Here is a 16501-nt window from a genome sequence, read left to right on the forward strand (position 1 = left end):
AAGAGGAAGCCTTGGGACTAACCATAGAAGTCCCGGTTTCCATCTAAAAACAGGCATGTATAATCTGGGCACCAGATGTTCTCCCTGACCTAGCACTGTTGCCTTTTCTTTCCTAGCTTGGTGACAAGTAGAAGACCAATATATGTCACTTCCTCCAGGATAGAGCGAGGAGGAAAGCTTTAATTGTTGCATCTCTTCACATCTTTGGAACACAGAACATCAGTCTGGTGTAAGCCCAGATACACTCTGCATCTTAAATCTTTTATGCTGGGAGTGTCTGTGGGGCGGGGCTTCCAGCTTGTGGGTGTAATTAGGAGTACATGGTGGAATATAAACTCATTTACAATAATAAATAATGAATATAGTAGCAAACTTACCCACTCTGTAATTTCCGAACTGCTTTGCCTTCTCAGTGTAGTACGTGGCACCACAACAGCTGCCTTTCGGTTTCTGTTCCCACCAGTTCCCTCCCTTGCCAACTGATCTGCTTTGTCTTCTGCATGTCTCTAAACCAAGATTGGATTGGTGGACACTCACTCACCCCTCCACCCCTGAACGGACAGGACCGCACCCAGTCGCATTCTCAGAAAATTGGATTCTTCTTTTCTTTCCCACTTTTTCAAATTCTTGTGTTAATAGTGTGAATTATAGGAGTCACAAACACCAGTGTATTTGTGTGTGAGAGAGAGGGGGGGTTGTGGTGGTGGATGTAGGGGTTTCCTGATGTCTCTCTCTCTCTCTCTCTCTCTATATATATATATATATATGGCAAGAAGAGGGATGAACCCCATCTCAAACCCTCTTATCGCCCAATTCTTTATCCACGCCATACCTTTGTAAATACCAAAAGCAGTCTGCCATTCCAGTCTGTCATTCCCAGTTCACATCAGTGACTGCTACAGTCATGGAGCCAAGAAGGAAGGCCTTCTTTTGCACATAATAAATAAATATATATTTTTTGGAAGGATTGTCCTTTCTTACCTTTGGCAGAGAGATCCAGTGGCAAAGGAAAGGTTCCGCAGGTTGGTGAGCCTGAGAGGACCGCTTCAGACTCCTTTCTTTTGAGGTTGAAAATTCAAGACAAAACTGAAACCATCATACCAGGATAGTGAGTGGCCACTAAATGGACCGTTTACTTTTGTGAGGAAATTCCTTATAAGGAAGACTTTCTCCCCCCCCCCCATGCAAAAAGTTTGGCAGAGGCTTCATAAAATTGTTCTAGGGAGTGGGGGAAAAGTTTTGCTCCACAGGCCAGATCCTTATTCTTATTAGATCTAGCCTTGTGGAGCAAATGTGACAAAGGGGCGGGGACACCCATCTGTCAGTCACCACAATGATGTCAGGTGATTGGGCATGTTGGGACTTCAAAGCTCCATGTAGAGCGATACTGCCAAAGCCTGCTTTCCACTGACCTTGGCTCAACTGATGGGCTGTGGACCCAACACCTGCTTTCTCTTGCCTCTGCATGATCTGGAGCATACTATAATGTTCCCGATTATGCACTGGCAGTTGTGTCTACCTGTCCCATAGATCAACATCACATATATAGTGGGGGACTGGCATGTTAAGTACAATTGTTTAATTATGATGATGATTCTCATCAGCTCCAGCCAGCATAGCCAATGGCCTGGGATGCAGCCTAACAAATTATTATTGCCAGTTATAGTTTTCAGGTTAAATGTACATAGAGTGGTACCTCGGGTTAAGTACTTAATTCATTCTGGAGGTCTGTTCTTAACCTGAAACTATTCTTAACCTGAAGACCACTTTAGCTAATGGGGCCTCCCGCTGCCGCTGCGCCACCACTGCACGATTTCTGTTCTCATCCTGAAGCAAAGTTCTTAACCCGAGGTAATATTTCTGGGTTAGCAGAGTCTGTAACCTGAAGTGTATGCAACCCGAGGTACTACTGTATTGGTTGGTTTATATCTACTGATCTGACAAGCTTTATTCCTGGAGAAAACATGGTTGACTTGATCCAAAGGGCACTCAATGTGACACAGAATCTGACTTGGGGTGGGGGGGAATTGTTTCTCTAGACACATTCAGAGATTTTGACTATGTGGAGTGGGTGTTTCCGAAAAGGTGTTTTTTAAAAAAACAAAACAAAACACACCTAAATTTAGAAATGATTTTATCTTTAATTGATCTTGGGGTTGTCTGCAACAACAGCCACAAATGGATTCACTTACCTGAGTGCACATCTTAAGACAGGACCGAAGTAGGACATCCTTTGTTCCCACTGCTATTTGCATTGATCATTGAAACTTTGGAGAATAAAATTAGATTGTATTTATCCAGTAGGTATTCGGGAACACTCCATCAATTTATTTTCCAAACAACTTCCTTTTACGTCCAATCATAAAAGAAGCACTAGAACATGTGCAAAAGGTAAAGGGACCCCTGACCGTTAAGTCCAGTCATGGACGACTTGGGTTGTGGCGCTCATCTTGCTTTACTGGCCGAGGGAGCCGGCGTTTGTCCTCAGACAGCTTGTAAAATGCCGTAAAACATCTGTAAAATGCTGGTGACTTTATAACATAATATGCTGCAAAGAAGAAGGAAATCAACTGAGGGTACTCATCTCTTTCCCTACTCTGATCATTGACACTTGCAAGCTGTTCCCCCCATCCAATTCCCACCCTCTCCCACAGACCTCCTTTCCTTTTGTATTATTACACAGCACCCCAGTCTTTGAGCAGTGCAAAATTCCAGGGGTACCAAGCGTGCTTATCTGGTGTACCATATGGTGCTTACCAAAACATCCCAATTACAGGTGGGAAAACCACTAAGATGATTGCTAAGGACACAAGGCACAAAGAAAAGCGCATAAAACACCATAAACCATGCCCGTAGGAAGGCTGGAAGCAGGTCCTGAGCTCAATAGCAGTGTTCCCACCTCTGACAGTGGAGGTAGAATCTAGCCATCATGCCTAGTAGTCATTGATAACCTTCACCTCCATGAATTTATCTGATCCTCTTTCATAGCCTCTTTTAAAAGCCATAGCTTCATCTCTTGGGAGCAAATTGTTCCAGAAGAGGAGCAACTGGACCCAGCTGAGCCTGTGGTGTGGAATTCCACCTCTTCCTCTACAGGTCTAAAAACAAATTCACTTTTGTTACTCTGGGCATTTGTATCAAGAGAGGTGGGATAGACAGATTTGTCTAGGGAGTTTGCTGTGGGCCTTTATCATGTCCCACAGAAGGTAGTATTTTCATCACCACTATAATGAATAGAGCTCATTATATCTGCTCCCTTGCAACATATTAATTTTTTAAAATACCAAATTTCTAATCCAGAATGTCTGTAATCCATGGAGGATTTTGCAGGGTGAGGTGCATAAAAGCAACACATGTGTAAACACAAATATGTATTTGTAACGCAGGAGCTGGAGAGAAAGAAACTGGTGATTCACCCACTCTTGTGGGGGCTGGGAATCTCCAGACACTGACTCATAACTACAGGAAAACAGCAGAGATAGGAAACAGTCTTAGAGATGATCTCTGCATGAGGGATCCTGAGAACCTGGCCTCTACCAGGCAGAGTATAAGGCCAGACAAACAAGTGGTCTTGCTCTGCATAAAGATGCTTTGTATGTTAATAACAATGTGGACCAACTAGGCCCCAGATCTGCCAGATTCCTTCTGAATCTGGCTTAATAGGGTCTGTCTCAACTCTGCCCCTCAGTGGTGGGGGAACCTGTGGCCTTCTGGCCGTTGTTGGACTACAAATCCCACCGTCCAGAAAGGAATGGAACAAGGAAAAAGCACTGAATTAGCAGGGGGTGCCTAGTTGAAATGAGAAGTTGGCAGTCGTAGGGGGACATAATTTTGACAGCTAGGGCCACCCAACGTGCGGCCACATTCCAGCAAGTAATAATACTCGACGTATCCATGAGGCGCATAACATCTGTGCCAGATAGTCCCAGCCCCGGCCTCCAGCCGGTGGAAACAGCCCTGCAGAAGGTCATCTCGCCAGACGTCTTTGTCCCAGAGCTGAACCTCAAAAGAATTGTGGTCTGCCAATGTGACCGTCCCAAAGTCCAGGGTTTCCGACCACTGAGGATTGTTGTCGTTTCTGACGACGCTGGTTCTCATTTCTTGACCTTGGAAGAAAATCCTGACATAAGCATCGGTGGCTGTGAAGTGGTCGCCCCAAAGCTTGGATCCGTTGACCACAACAAACGTGAGGCGGGCCCTGCCTCGCTGCCAGGCACAGCACATATCGTTGTTGAGGCCGTCCTGCTGACACAGGCAGGTGCATTGCTCACCTGAGCTCTGGGAGCTCCAGCGTGGACACTGTTGTGGACAGTCCCTCTTGAGGGCTCTCTGGTTGATATGGCCTACAATTGCTTGCTTCAGCAAATCCCTCCTTGGGTCTCTTTGGTTCAACAAGGTGTGTAAGGGTAGAAGGGAGTAGGAAACCATCCCAGGTTTTGTTTTTGCACTCTCCATCCATGCGGAGAAGAGTTGGGCTTCTCCACCTTTGGAGAAGAGCATCTCAACCTGCTTATCTCCTCCCACAACTTCGATGTGCTGCTTGGCATCAGCGTCCTCGAGGATTCCACGGGAGTAGGCCCTCTTGAGATCTTCACACTTGGAGCTCAGGGAAGCGGAGCCGAACAGCCAGTCAACTCCTAGAGAAGCACCCCAGTTCAAGCAGCGCTGGATGGTGGAAGCGGTAATCCCCCACAAGGCCATCTTGCAGGTTTGCACAGCCAGCAGGTGGCGCAGTCGCCCACCCAGTTGCACATGGCTGATGTAGTGGGTGCCGTAGATGTTGATAAAATGCTGGTATTCCTCAGAGTTGTTATTCCTTGGCAGCCTGGCCACAGCGCGGGAGAAGTGTGAGGCCAGCAGTGAGGGTCTCTGGAGGAGTCTCAGCCTGCACAGGCAGAGAAAAAGTGGAGCACAATCTTGTAAGCAAAATTTATAGCAACTTTATAGCATTCTGTACTGAAGGAGCAAAGATTGTTATTATTTTATTGTCTGCTCTTCATCCTGGAATGGTTACAATTAAAACAGGATGTATAAAACAACTTAACAATGACAGAAACAAGGTGGGTCCTAAAAATGTACACAGCTAGTGTCAAAAGGCAGGGAAAGAAGAAAAAGAAGTCCCAGCAAAAGAACAACGGATACAAAAACTTATGGAATATGCAGAAATGGCGAAACTTGCTGGAAAAATAAGAAATCAAAGTAAACTTTTTATAACAGAATGAAAATGGTTTATGGAATATTTACAAATAAACTGTAAACAGATAAGAACATTGGCAAGATTATTGTAATAACCTGCAGTTTTATAAGGGTATATATTTAAAATAGAAGAATAAATGAGTAAATTGAATTAATTTGGAATATGCAGACTATATATATATATATATATATATATATATATATATATATATTAAGGAACCGCAAAAAGAGGGGGAAGGAAGTTGAGTTTTGAAATGTTAAAATGTTTGTAAAATCATTGAAATGTATAAAACTGAAAATAATGAATGAATGAATGAATGGCAGGGTAAAGAGGTGTGTCTTCAGCATTCACTGAAAGCTGAATTATGAAGATCCCAGACCCACTTCTGTGGGGAGGGATTCCACAGCGTAGGAGCTGTCACAGAGAATGTTTTCTCCTAGGCCATGCTTGTGAGAGTGGCGGAGAAACCAAGAGGGTCCCCTCTGCTGCTCATAACACCAGAGGGTCTCTATGGGGAAGGAGGCAGTCTTTCAGGTACTTAGGTCCTGAATCGCTTAGAACTTTAAACACTAATGTGAACACCTTAAATTGGGCCCAGAAACGAACTGTCAACCAGGGCAGTTGCTGTGGCCGACTACGCAAGTCCCTCTTGAGAGGGCTACTGGTGCTCACCTGTAGTATGCGCAGGAAATCTCTTGCCTCACAAAGCTGTAACTGTCCTGATGGGATTTTTCATGCGCATAAATAGCCATCCGGGATCGAGACCCAGCAAAGGCCACGCGGGCCTTAGGCAGCCCCGGGTCTTCTTCCCGGTCATTGTTCGTCTCCATCTCCAAACCCAGGTCTACTTTCCAGTCATTCTTCACCTCCGTGGCCATCGCGTTGGCGACATCCACATCCAAATTCTCCACGGAGCTGCTGACTTGCCGATGGCACGAGCGGACCACCTGCCAGTCCACGCCAGCCAAGGGGACTTTCTGCAGCTGCCCGTTCATCAAGGGATTCCGGCAGAGTTTGCATGTCCCGTTGGGGCCCTGCCATCGGCCGGTGTCCACCACATACGCTCCCTTTCTCTCCAGAGAGGTGATGTCCACCCCCTCGCCAATATAGTTATGGCCAGGCACAAAGGTGTCCTGCTTCATGCAGATGGATCTGTGGAACGTCTGGCAGTGGCTAGAAGTTGTTGGTGGAAGTAGGAAGAGAAATGGGAGGAGGGCTGCTAGGAAAAGGTGCTGTTGCGACATGATTGCTCTGGTCAGATCCTTCACTCCAAGAGGCAGGAGGTTTGTAAATAACCCTGCGGAACAAAACAGAGAGGGCTTCTTTGCACTGTCTAGGCATTTCCCACACCTGTGAGCCCCTCTTTTCAAACAAAACACTCAGCCCTGCTTAAAGGAACTTTTATCTCATCGTACTGGGCGTCAGGGAGCTGTGTTTTACCAAGTCACACTATTTGTCTATCTAACCCAAGGCTGTCCACTCTGGCAGCTTCTCCCCAGGGTCTCATGCAGAGGGTGTTTCACATCACCTGTTCCTACCTGATCCTTCTGAACTGGAACTACTAGCCAGTGAGCCTGGGACATTATACATGCCAAGTAGGTCTCCCCCCGCAACCCATGGCCACTGCTAATGTACCTGAGGCCCAGTGTGGGGAACCTTTGGCCCTACACTTTGGTTCATGACAGCCCCCATTAGCCCCAACAAGCATGTCCCAATGGCTAGGGATGATGGGAACCTGGAAGGCCACAGCTTATCCACATTGGTTTAAGGGCACGGGTGACCAACATAGTGCTCTTCGGATGTTGCTGGACTTGCAACTCCCTTCAGCCCCAGCCAGGACCACCAGTGGTCAGGGAAGTGACTGTAGTCTAGCAATGTCTGAAGAGCACCACATGGGCTATTCCCTCATTAGGATGAAGTTCAGCAACTTGCCCAAGGACTGGCCACCCAGTGAACTTCATGGCTGAGGAGGCCACCAACCGTACAGCAGGAACGTAAACATTAAGAGGAAGCCCTGGAACTATGCATGGAAGTTATGACTGCAATCTAAAAACTGGCATGTACCACCTGGGCACCAGAAGCTCTTCCTGACCTGGCACCACCGCCTATCCTGCCCTCTATCTTTAATAGCTTGGTGATGGGCAGAAACCCAGCAGATGTCACTTCCCATGCCATAGAGTTGCAACAAGGAGTAAAGCTTTAAGTGTTACATATCTTTTCATCTTCGGAATGAAGAACATCAATTCAGTGTAAACCCAAATATACTCTGCATGATATTCATTTGGGCAGGGGGGGAGGCTTCCAGCCTGTGGGTTTAATTAAGGGTATACGGTGCAATATAAACTCATTCATCATCATCATCATCATAATAAATGAATGCAGTGGCAAACCTTACCCGTTCTGTCATTTCCAAACTGCTTTGCCCTCTCAGTATATATTACATGGTGCTACAACAAATTGTCTTTCCATCTCTGTTCCTACCCGCAGGCTATTTTTCCAATTCCCTCCCTCTCCCACTGACCTACTTTCTCTTTCATATTCTTGCTAAACAGAGATTGGACGGGTATAAACTCACTCACCCCTCTGCCCCGAAAACAAACAGGACAGTTTCCAATCACGTTCTTAGCAAATAGGATGCTTCTTTGGCCTTACTGCTCTCTTCTTTTGCAGCTGCTTCCAATTCTGGCACACATGTCTTGGATTATAGGAAAATAACAAAGGCCTGTGTGTTGTGTGTTTCTGTGTCTGTGTGAGAGGGAGGGGTTTCCTGGTGGCTTTCCAGAAAAGTGGGTTGTGTGTGTGTGAGAGAGAGAGAGAGGGGGGGGAGGAGGAGGAGGAGGAGGATGAGGAGAAGGGTGAACCCCAATCTCAAACCCTCTTAACACCCCATCTTTTCATCTGTCCCACTTCTGCAAACACTAAAGGCTTCTTCTGGGTGTGATTTAATGTTTCCAGCCTGCCATTTAAGGACTGCTACAGTCACAAAGCTTTTGCACATTAAAAAATACAAGAGAGTTTCGAAGGGTAGTTCTTTCTTACCTTTGACAGAGTCCAGTGGAAAGGAGAAGCTTTCTACATGGGTGAGCCTGAGAGAACCGCTTTAAACTCTTGTCTATTTGAGGTTTAAAATTTAAGACAAAACAGGAACAATCATACCAGGATAGTGAGCGGCCACTACTGGGGAAAAGGGACTGTTTATTTTTGTGAGGAAAATCCTTATAAGGAAGCCATTTTTTTTAAAAAAAAAAAACAAAACCCAAAATGTCTGGAGGGGACCTCATAAAAAGAGCTGCAATGGTGCCAGGAAGTGGAGAAACCATTTGGCTCCAAGAGGACATATCTTTATTTATCCTTATCACAGCTAGCCTCATGGCCCAAATATGACAAGTGGGCAAGTCTGCCAGTCACCACAATGCTGTCAAGTGATTGGGCGCCTTGAAGTCCTAAAGTTGGGACTTCAAAACACAATGCATAGCTGCATCGCCAAAGCCTGCTTTCTGCTGACCTTCACTCAACCACCCATCAATCCATCAACATGCATGATAAGGAGCCTAATATAAGGCTCCTGATTATGCACTGGCAGCCCCATCTCTGTCTGCCCCATACTGACATCACATATACAGTATATAGTGGGACGGGTGTGTATGGTTTTGGGGGAATGGCCCTGCAGGCCAAATTTGAACCCCTGGTGACTCACATTTGACCCACAGGTCAGAGGGACCCCACCTGTTCTGCATTCAATGCAAACTAAAAAAATATAATTCCATGGCGAAGAGAGGGACTCAGGTTGGATGCTAAGCTTATCGTACCAGCTATCTTTGTCCCAGACCTCTAGCTTGACCTCATTGTAGCCTGTCAGCATTAAAGTCCCAAATCCAGGGCTTCAGACTACCAAGGGTTGCCATTATCTACAGTGAGCTTGGCCCTCCTTTCTTGACCTTGGAAGAAAATTTTGACATAGCCATCGGTGCCACTGAAGATGTCACCCCTAAGGTCGTATCCTCTGTGCACAATAAATTTGAGGTGTGCTTTGCCCCGCCCCCAGGCACAGTCCCTGTTTGATTTGATCCAGTGGTAAAATGTGGGCTTCTCCAAGGAGGTTGTATCTGCTCTCATGTGCAAGCCATAGCTAGGTTACACATAATATATGGACAGCTAACCTCTACTGAGCATATTCCAGGAGTTTCTTAAGCCAATGAATTGAAATGTGTCTTTTCAAGAGTGAAGGGAGAAGCTAGAAACAAATATTGTAGTTTCATCCTGCAGAGTAATTCAAATCCATCTTCTAGGGGAGTCCTTCAAACCCCTTATGGACTCATGAGGTAATTATTTATTTCAAATGGCAGCAATTCAGAAGTGCCAACTGCCCTTTTAAATGTTTCCACAAATAGGAGCCTCTATATGTTGCTCTGCTTTTCTTTGGACCATATCAGCAAGGCCGAGAGTGGAGCCCTGTCATCTGGACATACACACTGCCCAGGCTTGCACACTATTGAATATCACTTCAGTGCTGCTAACACAGCAGTTTGACTTCACCCCCGGAAGCACACTCCATTGTCTCTTAAGACAGATGGATGCCGATAACAACAACCACCTGCCCCTAGGGTGGAAAACTTTTTGATCCTGAAATTCTAGCGCCTTCATAGTGGAGGGGGAAAGTGGGGAAACTTCTCAGCTGGGAGATTATTCCCATACCTCTACCCAGTTGTCTCTTTTGAGAACTGTCCAACCTCTCAACATAAACAATATCAGAACTTATTAGATTCCTCACCACACATCTCACCCCTTAAGTCTCTAGAGGGAGGACCTGGCAGAGATGACCTGAAGGTTTGAGGAAAGTGCTTTGTTTTTTGTAACCCCTCAAAATGGAGAAAAAACCACTGGATGTTCTGATAAAGACATTCTCTCTCTGTGTGTGTGTCCCTCACTCTCTCACACACTGTGGCAATATTTCATTTTGGTGGTTTCAGCTAAGAAAACAGAGCAGTTGTGCAACAGCAGAGAACTGGAATGTTTTCCCTTGTCCTTTATTATTTAAGCCAGGAATTTTCGTTTCATATCCAGAGAAACACATGACAAACCTGCTGAAGCAGGCTGTGTTGTGAACAGAGCTGAAACAGAGCTGAATATGCTCAGCAATTATTTGTAAACAAACCTTTTGGCTAAAAAGCCCCCCTATGCAATGACTTTATTGTGGATTTTGATAAAAGCTTCTAAATCTAATCACATTAGAAGCTAAAGGGGAAAAGGAGCACTTGCACCAGAGAGAGTGCAGTCACAGGATTTGCCCTTTGCTACATCCCACCTCGGATGTTGGTGGGACACCCAAAACAGCTTCCATAGGAAATCACCATTCATGGACCATGTCTGTATGGATGAAGCTGCTTCTTTAGGTATCCTGGTCCAAAGCCATATATAGCCTTGGAAATCAGAACCAGCACTTCTGAGTTCCTCCCAGAAACTAAGGCATGTGTCACCGTGACCAGAACTATATTCTCAAGGAACAGGAGTAACTCTTGAACCATCCTCATTTGGGTGATGGGCTCCCCTGACCATGGCTGTCCCCTACAGATTCAGGTTCAAAGCCAGTTTCAGCAACATAACCCTGTCCACCTATCAAATTTGGCCTGTGAGGCTCAAACTGATAAACATCTGCAGAGCCAAAAGGCCCTTCACCCCTGGCATGGAGAATTCACATTGCAACTCTTTTTATGAGGCTGCCTCCAGATTTTAATTTTTTAACAATGGCTTCTTTATAAGGAATTCCTCACATAAACAAACGATTCCTTTTCTTCCTTCTGGGGGCCTTTATCCCTGTATGATTGTTCCTGTTTTCCTGGTTTGACTGTAATTTTCAAACCCAAAAAGAAAAGGGTTGGAAGAGATCCTCTCAGGCTTGCCAACTTGGCAAGTCTCTGTCCTTGCCACTCAGCTCTGCTACGGAGAACAAAGAACAAACTGCCCAAAATCCATTTTGGAAAAAATGCGGAAAGGAAGGCCTTCTTGACGCTATGATTTTAGCAGTCCTTGTTCCAAACTGGGGATGGCAGAATGGATAAGTTGCACCCAGATGCCTTTAGTGTTTGCAAAGTAGAATGGGTAAGGATAGGGGGCTGACAGGGCTCAACATTGGGGTTCACCACTCTTCGTCTTGTCTTACACACACACACACACACACACACACACACACACACACACAATGTTGTCAGAGAAGCTGCCAAGAAAGCCCTTCCTCCCCTTACCACCACATTCAGCCTTTGTGACTCACTTATAATTCAAACCTTGTTTTCCAGAATTGGAAACTGCTGTAAAGGAGGCAAGTAATAAAGCAGAAGAATCTTAATCCTGTTTGATTAGGGGAGCCATTGTCCCCGTTGTATCCCATGTAACTATCAGAATTTTAGCTTGGGGTTTGAAACTTGAGATCTGTGCTAGACGTGCCTAGAGCTCATGATATCCAGAAATCATGAGTTCAGCCCAGAAATGTTTTGCTCAAATCACACAGAGGTTAAGGGGTTCTGCCCTCCTTGCCATCTGTCCACCACTATTCATTCTTGCATATTGCATGAGGTCCATATTTGCTTCTGTTCTTGAATCAGTTTTTCAAAAATCCTTAATGCACTCTATCTTAAGCACTTTTGTAACCATGATAAATTAAAGGCGATATTTACTGTTCCTTTCTGTTGGGGATAATTCAAACTGAAATTCCCAGGTGTCAAAAAAGGTTGTTTATGTATGCTACTACTGCGGCTTGCGTTTTGTTAGCCCCCAAATGGAAAACAAGCAAGGTTCCAATTAAAGAAGAATGGCAACTTAAGTTGACAGTTTATGCGCAGCTTGCAGACTTAACATATGGAATAAGAGAACAAGAAGAACATACGTTTATAGAAGATTGGAAAACGTTTATTGAATATATGGAAAATAATTGCGTACAGCTGAAAATGCTGGCAGCATTAAGATAAATTCAATAGTGAAAACAAGTTTTGATGGATGCAATAATGGAATACTGAATGGTATAGTTGTTGTAAAATATGCAGGGATTTATGATATGTACAGTGAACCATGGAAAGAGAAGAAGGGAAATCATTGATATCTTAAGAATGTAAAATGAGTATTTTAAATTGTAAAACAAAACACATATATACACATATTTACTGTTGTTCATCTTCACCACAGATTGCAGTAAGCAGCTATTAAATGCAGATAGGGTAGCTGTTAAGTAACTTTGGCTGATTCTTTCAATGAACCTGCCTACTTCTTCAGCATAAGGTCCTGAAACATACGGAAAAGGATGGTTGGGGAGGGAACTAATTGAAATAAGAAGTGGGCAGCCGTAAGGGGACGTAATTATGACAGGAAGGGCCACTCAATGTGTGACCACAAACAAGCGTGTAATAATAATCAAAGTGCCCATGTGTCGCAGGACATTTGTGCCAGATAGTACCAGCTCCAGCCTGCAGGCTATGGCCACAGTGGCCTAAAATACGATCACCCCACAGGTTTTTGTTCCAGAGCTGCACTTCAAAGACGTCGTGGCCTGACAGTGTGACAGCCCCAAAATCAATAGGTTCAGTCCACCAGGGGTTATTGTTATGTGGGATGACGATGGTCCTCCTTTCCTGACCGTGGAAGAAAATTTTGACATAACCATCAGTGATACCTAACCAGTTACCCCTAAGGTTGTATCCTCTGTGCACAATAAATTTGAGATGTGCTCTGCCTCGCTCCCAGGCACAGCACATATTGCTGTGGAAGCTGCCGTGATGACAGCGGCAGGTGCATTCCTCATCTGAGCTCTGAGAGCTCCAGCGCGGACACGGTTGTGAACAGTTCCTCTTCAGGGCCCTCTGGTTTATATAGTGCATGATGGATTGCTTCAGCAAATCCCTCCTTGGATCCCTTTGGTTCAACAAGGTGTGCAAGGGTAGGAGAGAATAGGAAACCAGCCCAGGCTTTGTTTTTGCACTCTCCATCCATGCAGAGAAGTTCTGGGCTCCAGGTTTAGAGAAGAGAATCTCTGCTCGCTTCTCTCCTCCCACAATTTCAGTGCGTTGCTTGGCGTAAGCATCATGGAAGATTCCACGAATGTAAGTCCTCCGGAGATCTTCACACTTAGAACTCAGGGAAGCGGACCCAAATAACCACTTGTGTCCCAGAGAAACCTCCCAGCCCAAACAGCTTTCAAAGCTGGAAGCAGTAATGCCCCACAGGGCCATCTTGCATGTCTGCACAGCCAGCAGGTGGCGCAATCGCCCGCCCACCTGCACATTGCTGATGTAGTGGGTGCCATAGATGTCGATAAAATGCTGGTATTCCTCAGAGTTATTCCTCCTTGGCAGACTGGCCAGAGCGTGGGAGAAATGGGAGGCTAGGAGTGAGCGTCTATGGCGGAGTCTCAGCCTGCTCAAGAAGAAAAAAAGAGGAGCAGAATAAGCAAAGATAAATAGTGTTATCCACAACCACATACTTCCATCTGTATGACAGAAGAGAAGCCTGAGGGGTCCATCTTTTTTTTATTCTAGCTCCCATCAGCCCAAGCCAGCATGGCCAATGGTCAGGGACGCAGCCTAATAAATTGTTATTGGCAGTTATAGTTTGCAGGATAAAATGCACATATTAGTTTATTTATATCTACTGATCAGACAGGCTTTATTCCTAGATGGAACATTGTTGACGTGATCCAAAGGGTAAAGATAAAGAATTTGGAAATTATTTATCTCTCTAGACACATTCACAGTTTGACAGTGTGTAATGGGTGTTTCTGGAAATGTTGTTTTAATTATTATTATTATTTATTTCAGGAAACAATTTTATATTTAATTGGCCAACAATACTTGGGGTTGTCATCAGAAACAGTCACAAAGGGGTTCTCTACTTTAAGAGAAGTCAGGGCATCGTTTGTTCCCAGTGCTATTTGCATTTGTCATAGAAACTCTGGATAAAAGAATTAGATCCATTCTAATATCACGGGGGTATGCATTCTGGGAGTAGAACATTCCATAGGTTCATTTGCTAATGACATCATTGTAATGTTGTCCAATCCCAAGCGAGCAATCTCTCCCCTTTGTGAAAATTTATATGGTTTTTATGCCATTGCTGGCCTTGAAATAATTGCTCCATATCTATTAAGCATTTCAATTTCCCCATATTAGAACAAAACATATATTTGCCAATTCAGAGTTTCACCCTGAACAATCCTGGAATTTGTTATTTATTAAGGGTGCTGGGAATTGTAGCTTTGTGAGGGGGAAATTACAGTTCACTGGCTACTTTGGGGGAAGTCAGGTGTTCTTCCTCCTCCCAAAGATACTTCTTCCCCTCGTAAAGGCTTCCTTGAAACTCTTGCAACTCAGAAAACGAGAAGCACAAAAACACTGATTTTACCTAAAACACATGTATCAATTTTCTGCTGTCAAATGTTGGTAACTTTACAGCATATTGTGCTTCAACGAAATGGGCTGTCTCTATCAAGGACCCCTATAGAAGAGTTTGGATTTGATATCCCGCTTTATCACTACCCTAAGGAGTCTCAGGGCGGCTAACATTCTCCTTTCCCTTCCTCCCCCACAATAAACACTCTGTGAGGTGAGTGGGGCTGAGAGACTTCAGAGAAGTGTGATTAGCCCAAGGTGACCCAGCAGCTGCATGTGGAGGAGCGGAGACGCGAACCCGGTTCACCAGATTACGAGTCCACCGCTCTTAACCACTACACCACACTGGCTCTTATCTTATTACTTACTCTGACCAGCCAACTATGGCTCTGTAGGGTACTGGTGCTCACCTGTAGTATGCACAGGAGACCTCTTGCCTCACAAAAATATGGCTGTCCTGGCGGGATTTCTCATGTGCAAAAATAGCCATCCGGGAGTGAGATCCAGCAAGGGCCACCCGCATCTTAGGCAGCTCCAGCCCTGCTTTGCTTAACACTGTGCCTAACCCCAGCTCTGCTTTCCAGTCGTTCTTCACCTCCTTGGCCATTGAATTTGCGACATCCACATCCAAATTCTCAATGGAACTGCTGACATCCTGATGGCACGTATGAAGTACTCGCCAGTCCACGCCAGCTAAGGGGAGTTTCTGCAGCTTCCCCTTCATCAAGGGATTCCGGCAGAGGATGCACGTCCCGTTGGGGCCCTGCCATTGGCTGGTGTCCACCACAAACGCTCCCTTTCTCTCCAGTGAGGTGATGTCCACCCCCTCGCCAATGAAGCTGTGGCCGGGCACAAAGCTGTCCTGCTTCATGCAGATGGATCTGTGGAATATTTGGCAGGGGCTGGGAGTTGTTGGTGGAAGTTGGAGGAGGAAGAGGAGGAAGGCTGCAAGGAAGAGGTGCTGTTTGGACATGACTGCTCCAATCGAAAAGCTTGTAAATTACCCTAGGGAATAAAACAGAGAGGTCATGTTTACACCGTGTGGGCATTTCTCATCTTTTTCAGTTCAGCTCATGAGGGACTTTCAGCCTGTGGGTCTCATCAGGGGTATTTGGTGAGGTATACATTCATTCATAAACAGCAGCAACAGCAACAGTAGTGGAATTAGCGGCAGCTGCAGCAGTAATACTAATACTAATAATACTAATACTACTAATAATAATAATAATAGTGGCAACCTTACCTGTTCCTTCTTTTCCAAATTGCTTTTCCCTCTCAGTGCATTACACCGCACTACAAGTGGCTTTTATCCCATGTTCTTACCCATATGTTGTTGTTGTTTTCAGTTCCCAGCCTCTCCCACCGACCTTTCATATTCTCTATGAACCAATACTGGATATGTGAACATTCGCTCACCCCTCCTCCTCTAAACAAACAGGACATTCTCAACAAATAAGATTCTTCTGCCTTGCTGCTTGTCTCCTTTCTAGCTGTTTCCAGTTCTGGACAACAAGGAGTGAGAGAGTCAATGGCTGGATGTGGTGGTGAGAGGAAGGGCTTCCTTGGCGGCTTCTCTGAAAACACGTGTGCATTTGCGTGTGTGTGTAAGACAAGATGAAGAATGGTGAACCCCAATGTTGAGCCACCTCAGCACCCTGTCCTTATCCAGTCTACTATTGCACTAAAGGCATCTGAGTGCAATTTAATGCTTCCAGTGTGCCATTCCTGGTTCGAAAGAAGGACTGTGAGAATCATGGAGTCAAGAACGCCTTCCTTTGCACATTAAAAAAACAAAACAAAAGATTTTGTAAGGGTTATTCTTTGTTTGCCTTACCAGATCCCAGTGACTAGGAAAGGTTCCTTGGGCTAGGAAGTCCGAGAGGACCGCTTCAAATTCTTCTCTTTTGGGGTTCAAAATTTAAGAAAACAAAAA

At 45.1% G+C, this 16501-nt stretch overlaps 1 protein-coding gene across 1 annotated transcript; it reads right to left on the bottom strand.

Moving 5' to 3' along the window:
• Nucleotides 1-2121: 2121 nt before the first annotated feature.
• On the bottom strand, nt 2122-16056 carry LOC307200458 (uncharacterized protein). Its single transcript, XM_079948998.1, has 7 exons — nt 15812-16056; nt 14979-15573; nt 12506-13597; nt 10279-10291; nt 8244-8424; nt 5870-6494; nt 2122-4885 (listed from the first exon to the last, which is right to left on the bottom strand). Exons 2-7 carry the CDS (start codon nt 15539-15541, stop codon nt 3790-3792), a joined length of 3570 nt encoding a protein of 1189 aa, XP_079805124.1. The 5' UTR covers nt 15542-15573; nt 15812-16056; the 3' UTR covers nt 2122-3789.
• Between the last annotated feature and the right edge of the window lie 445 nt (nt 16057-16501).

This window comes from Podarcis cretensis, assembly GCF_951804945.1.
Source record: "Podarcis cretensis genome assembly, chromosome: 13".
Lineage (NCBI taxonomy): Eukaryota > Metazoa > Chordata > Lepidosauria > Squamata > Lacertidae > Podarcis > Podarcis cretensis.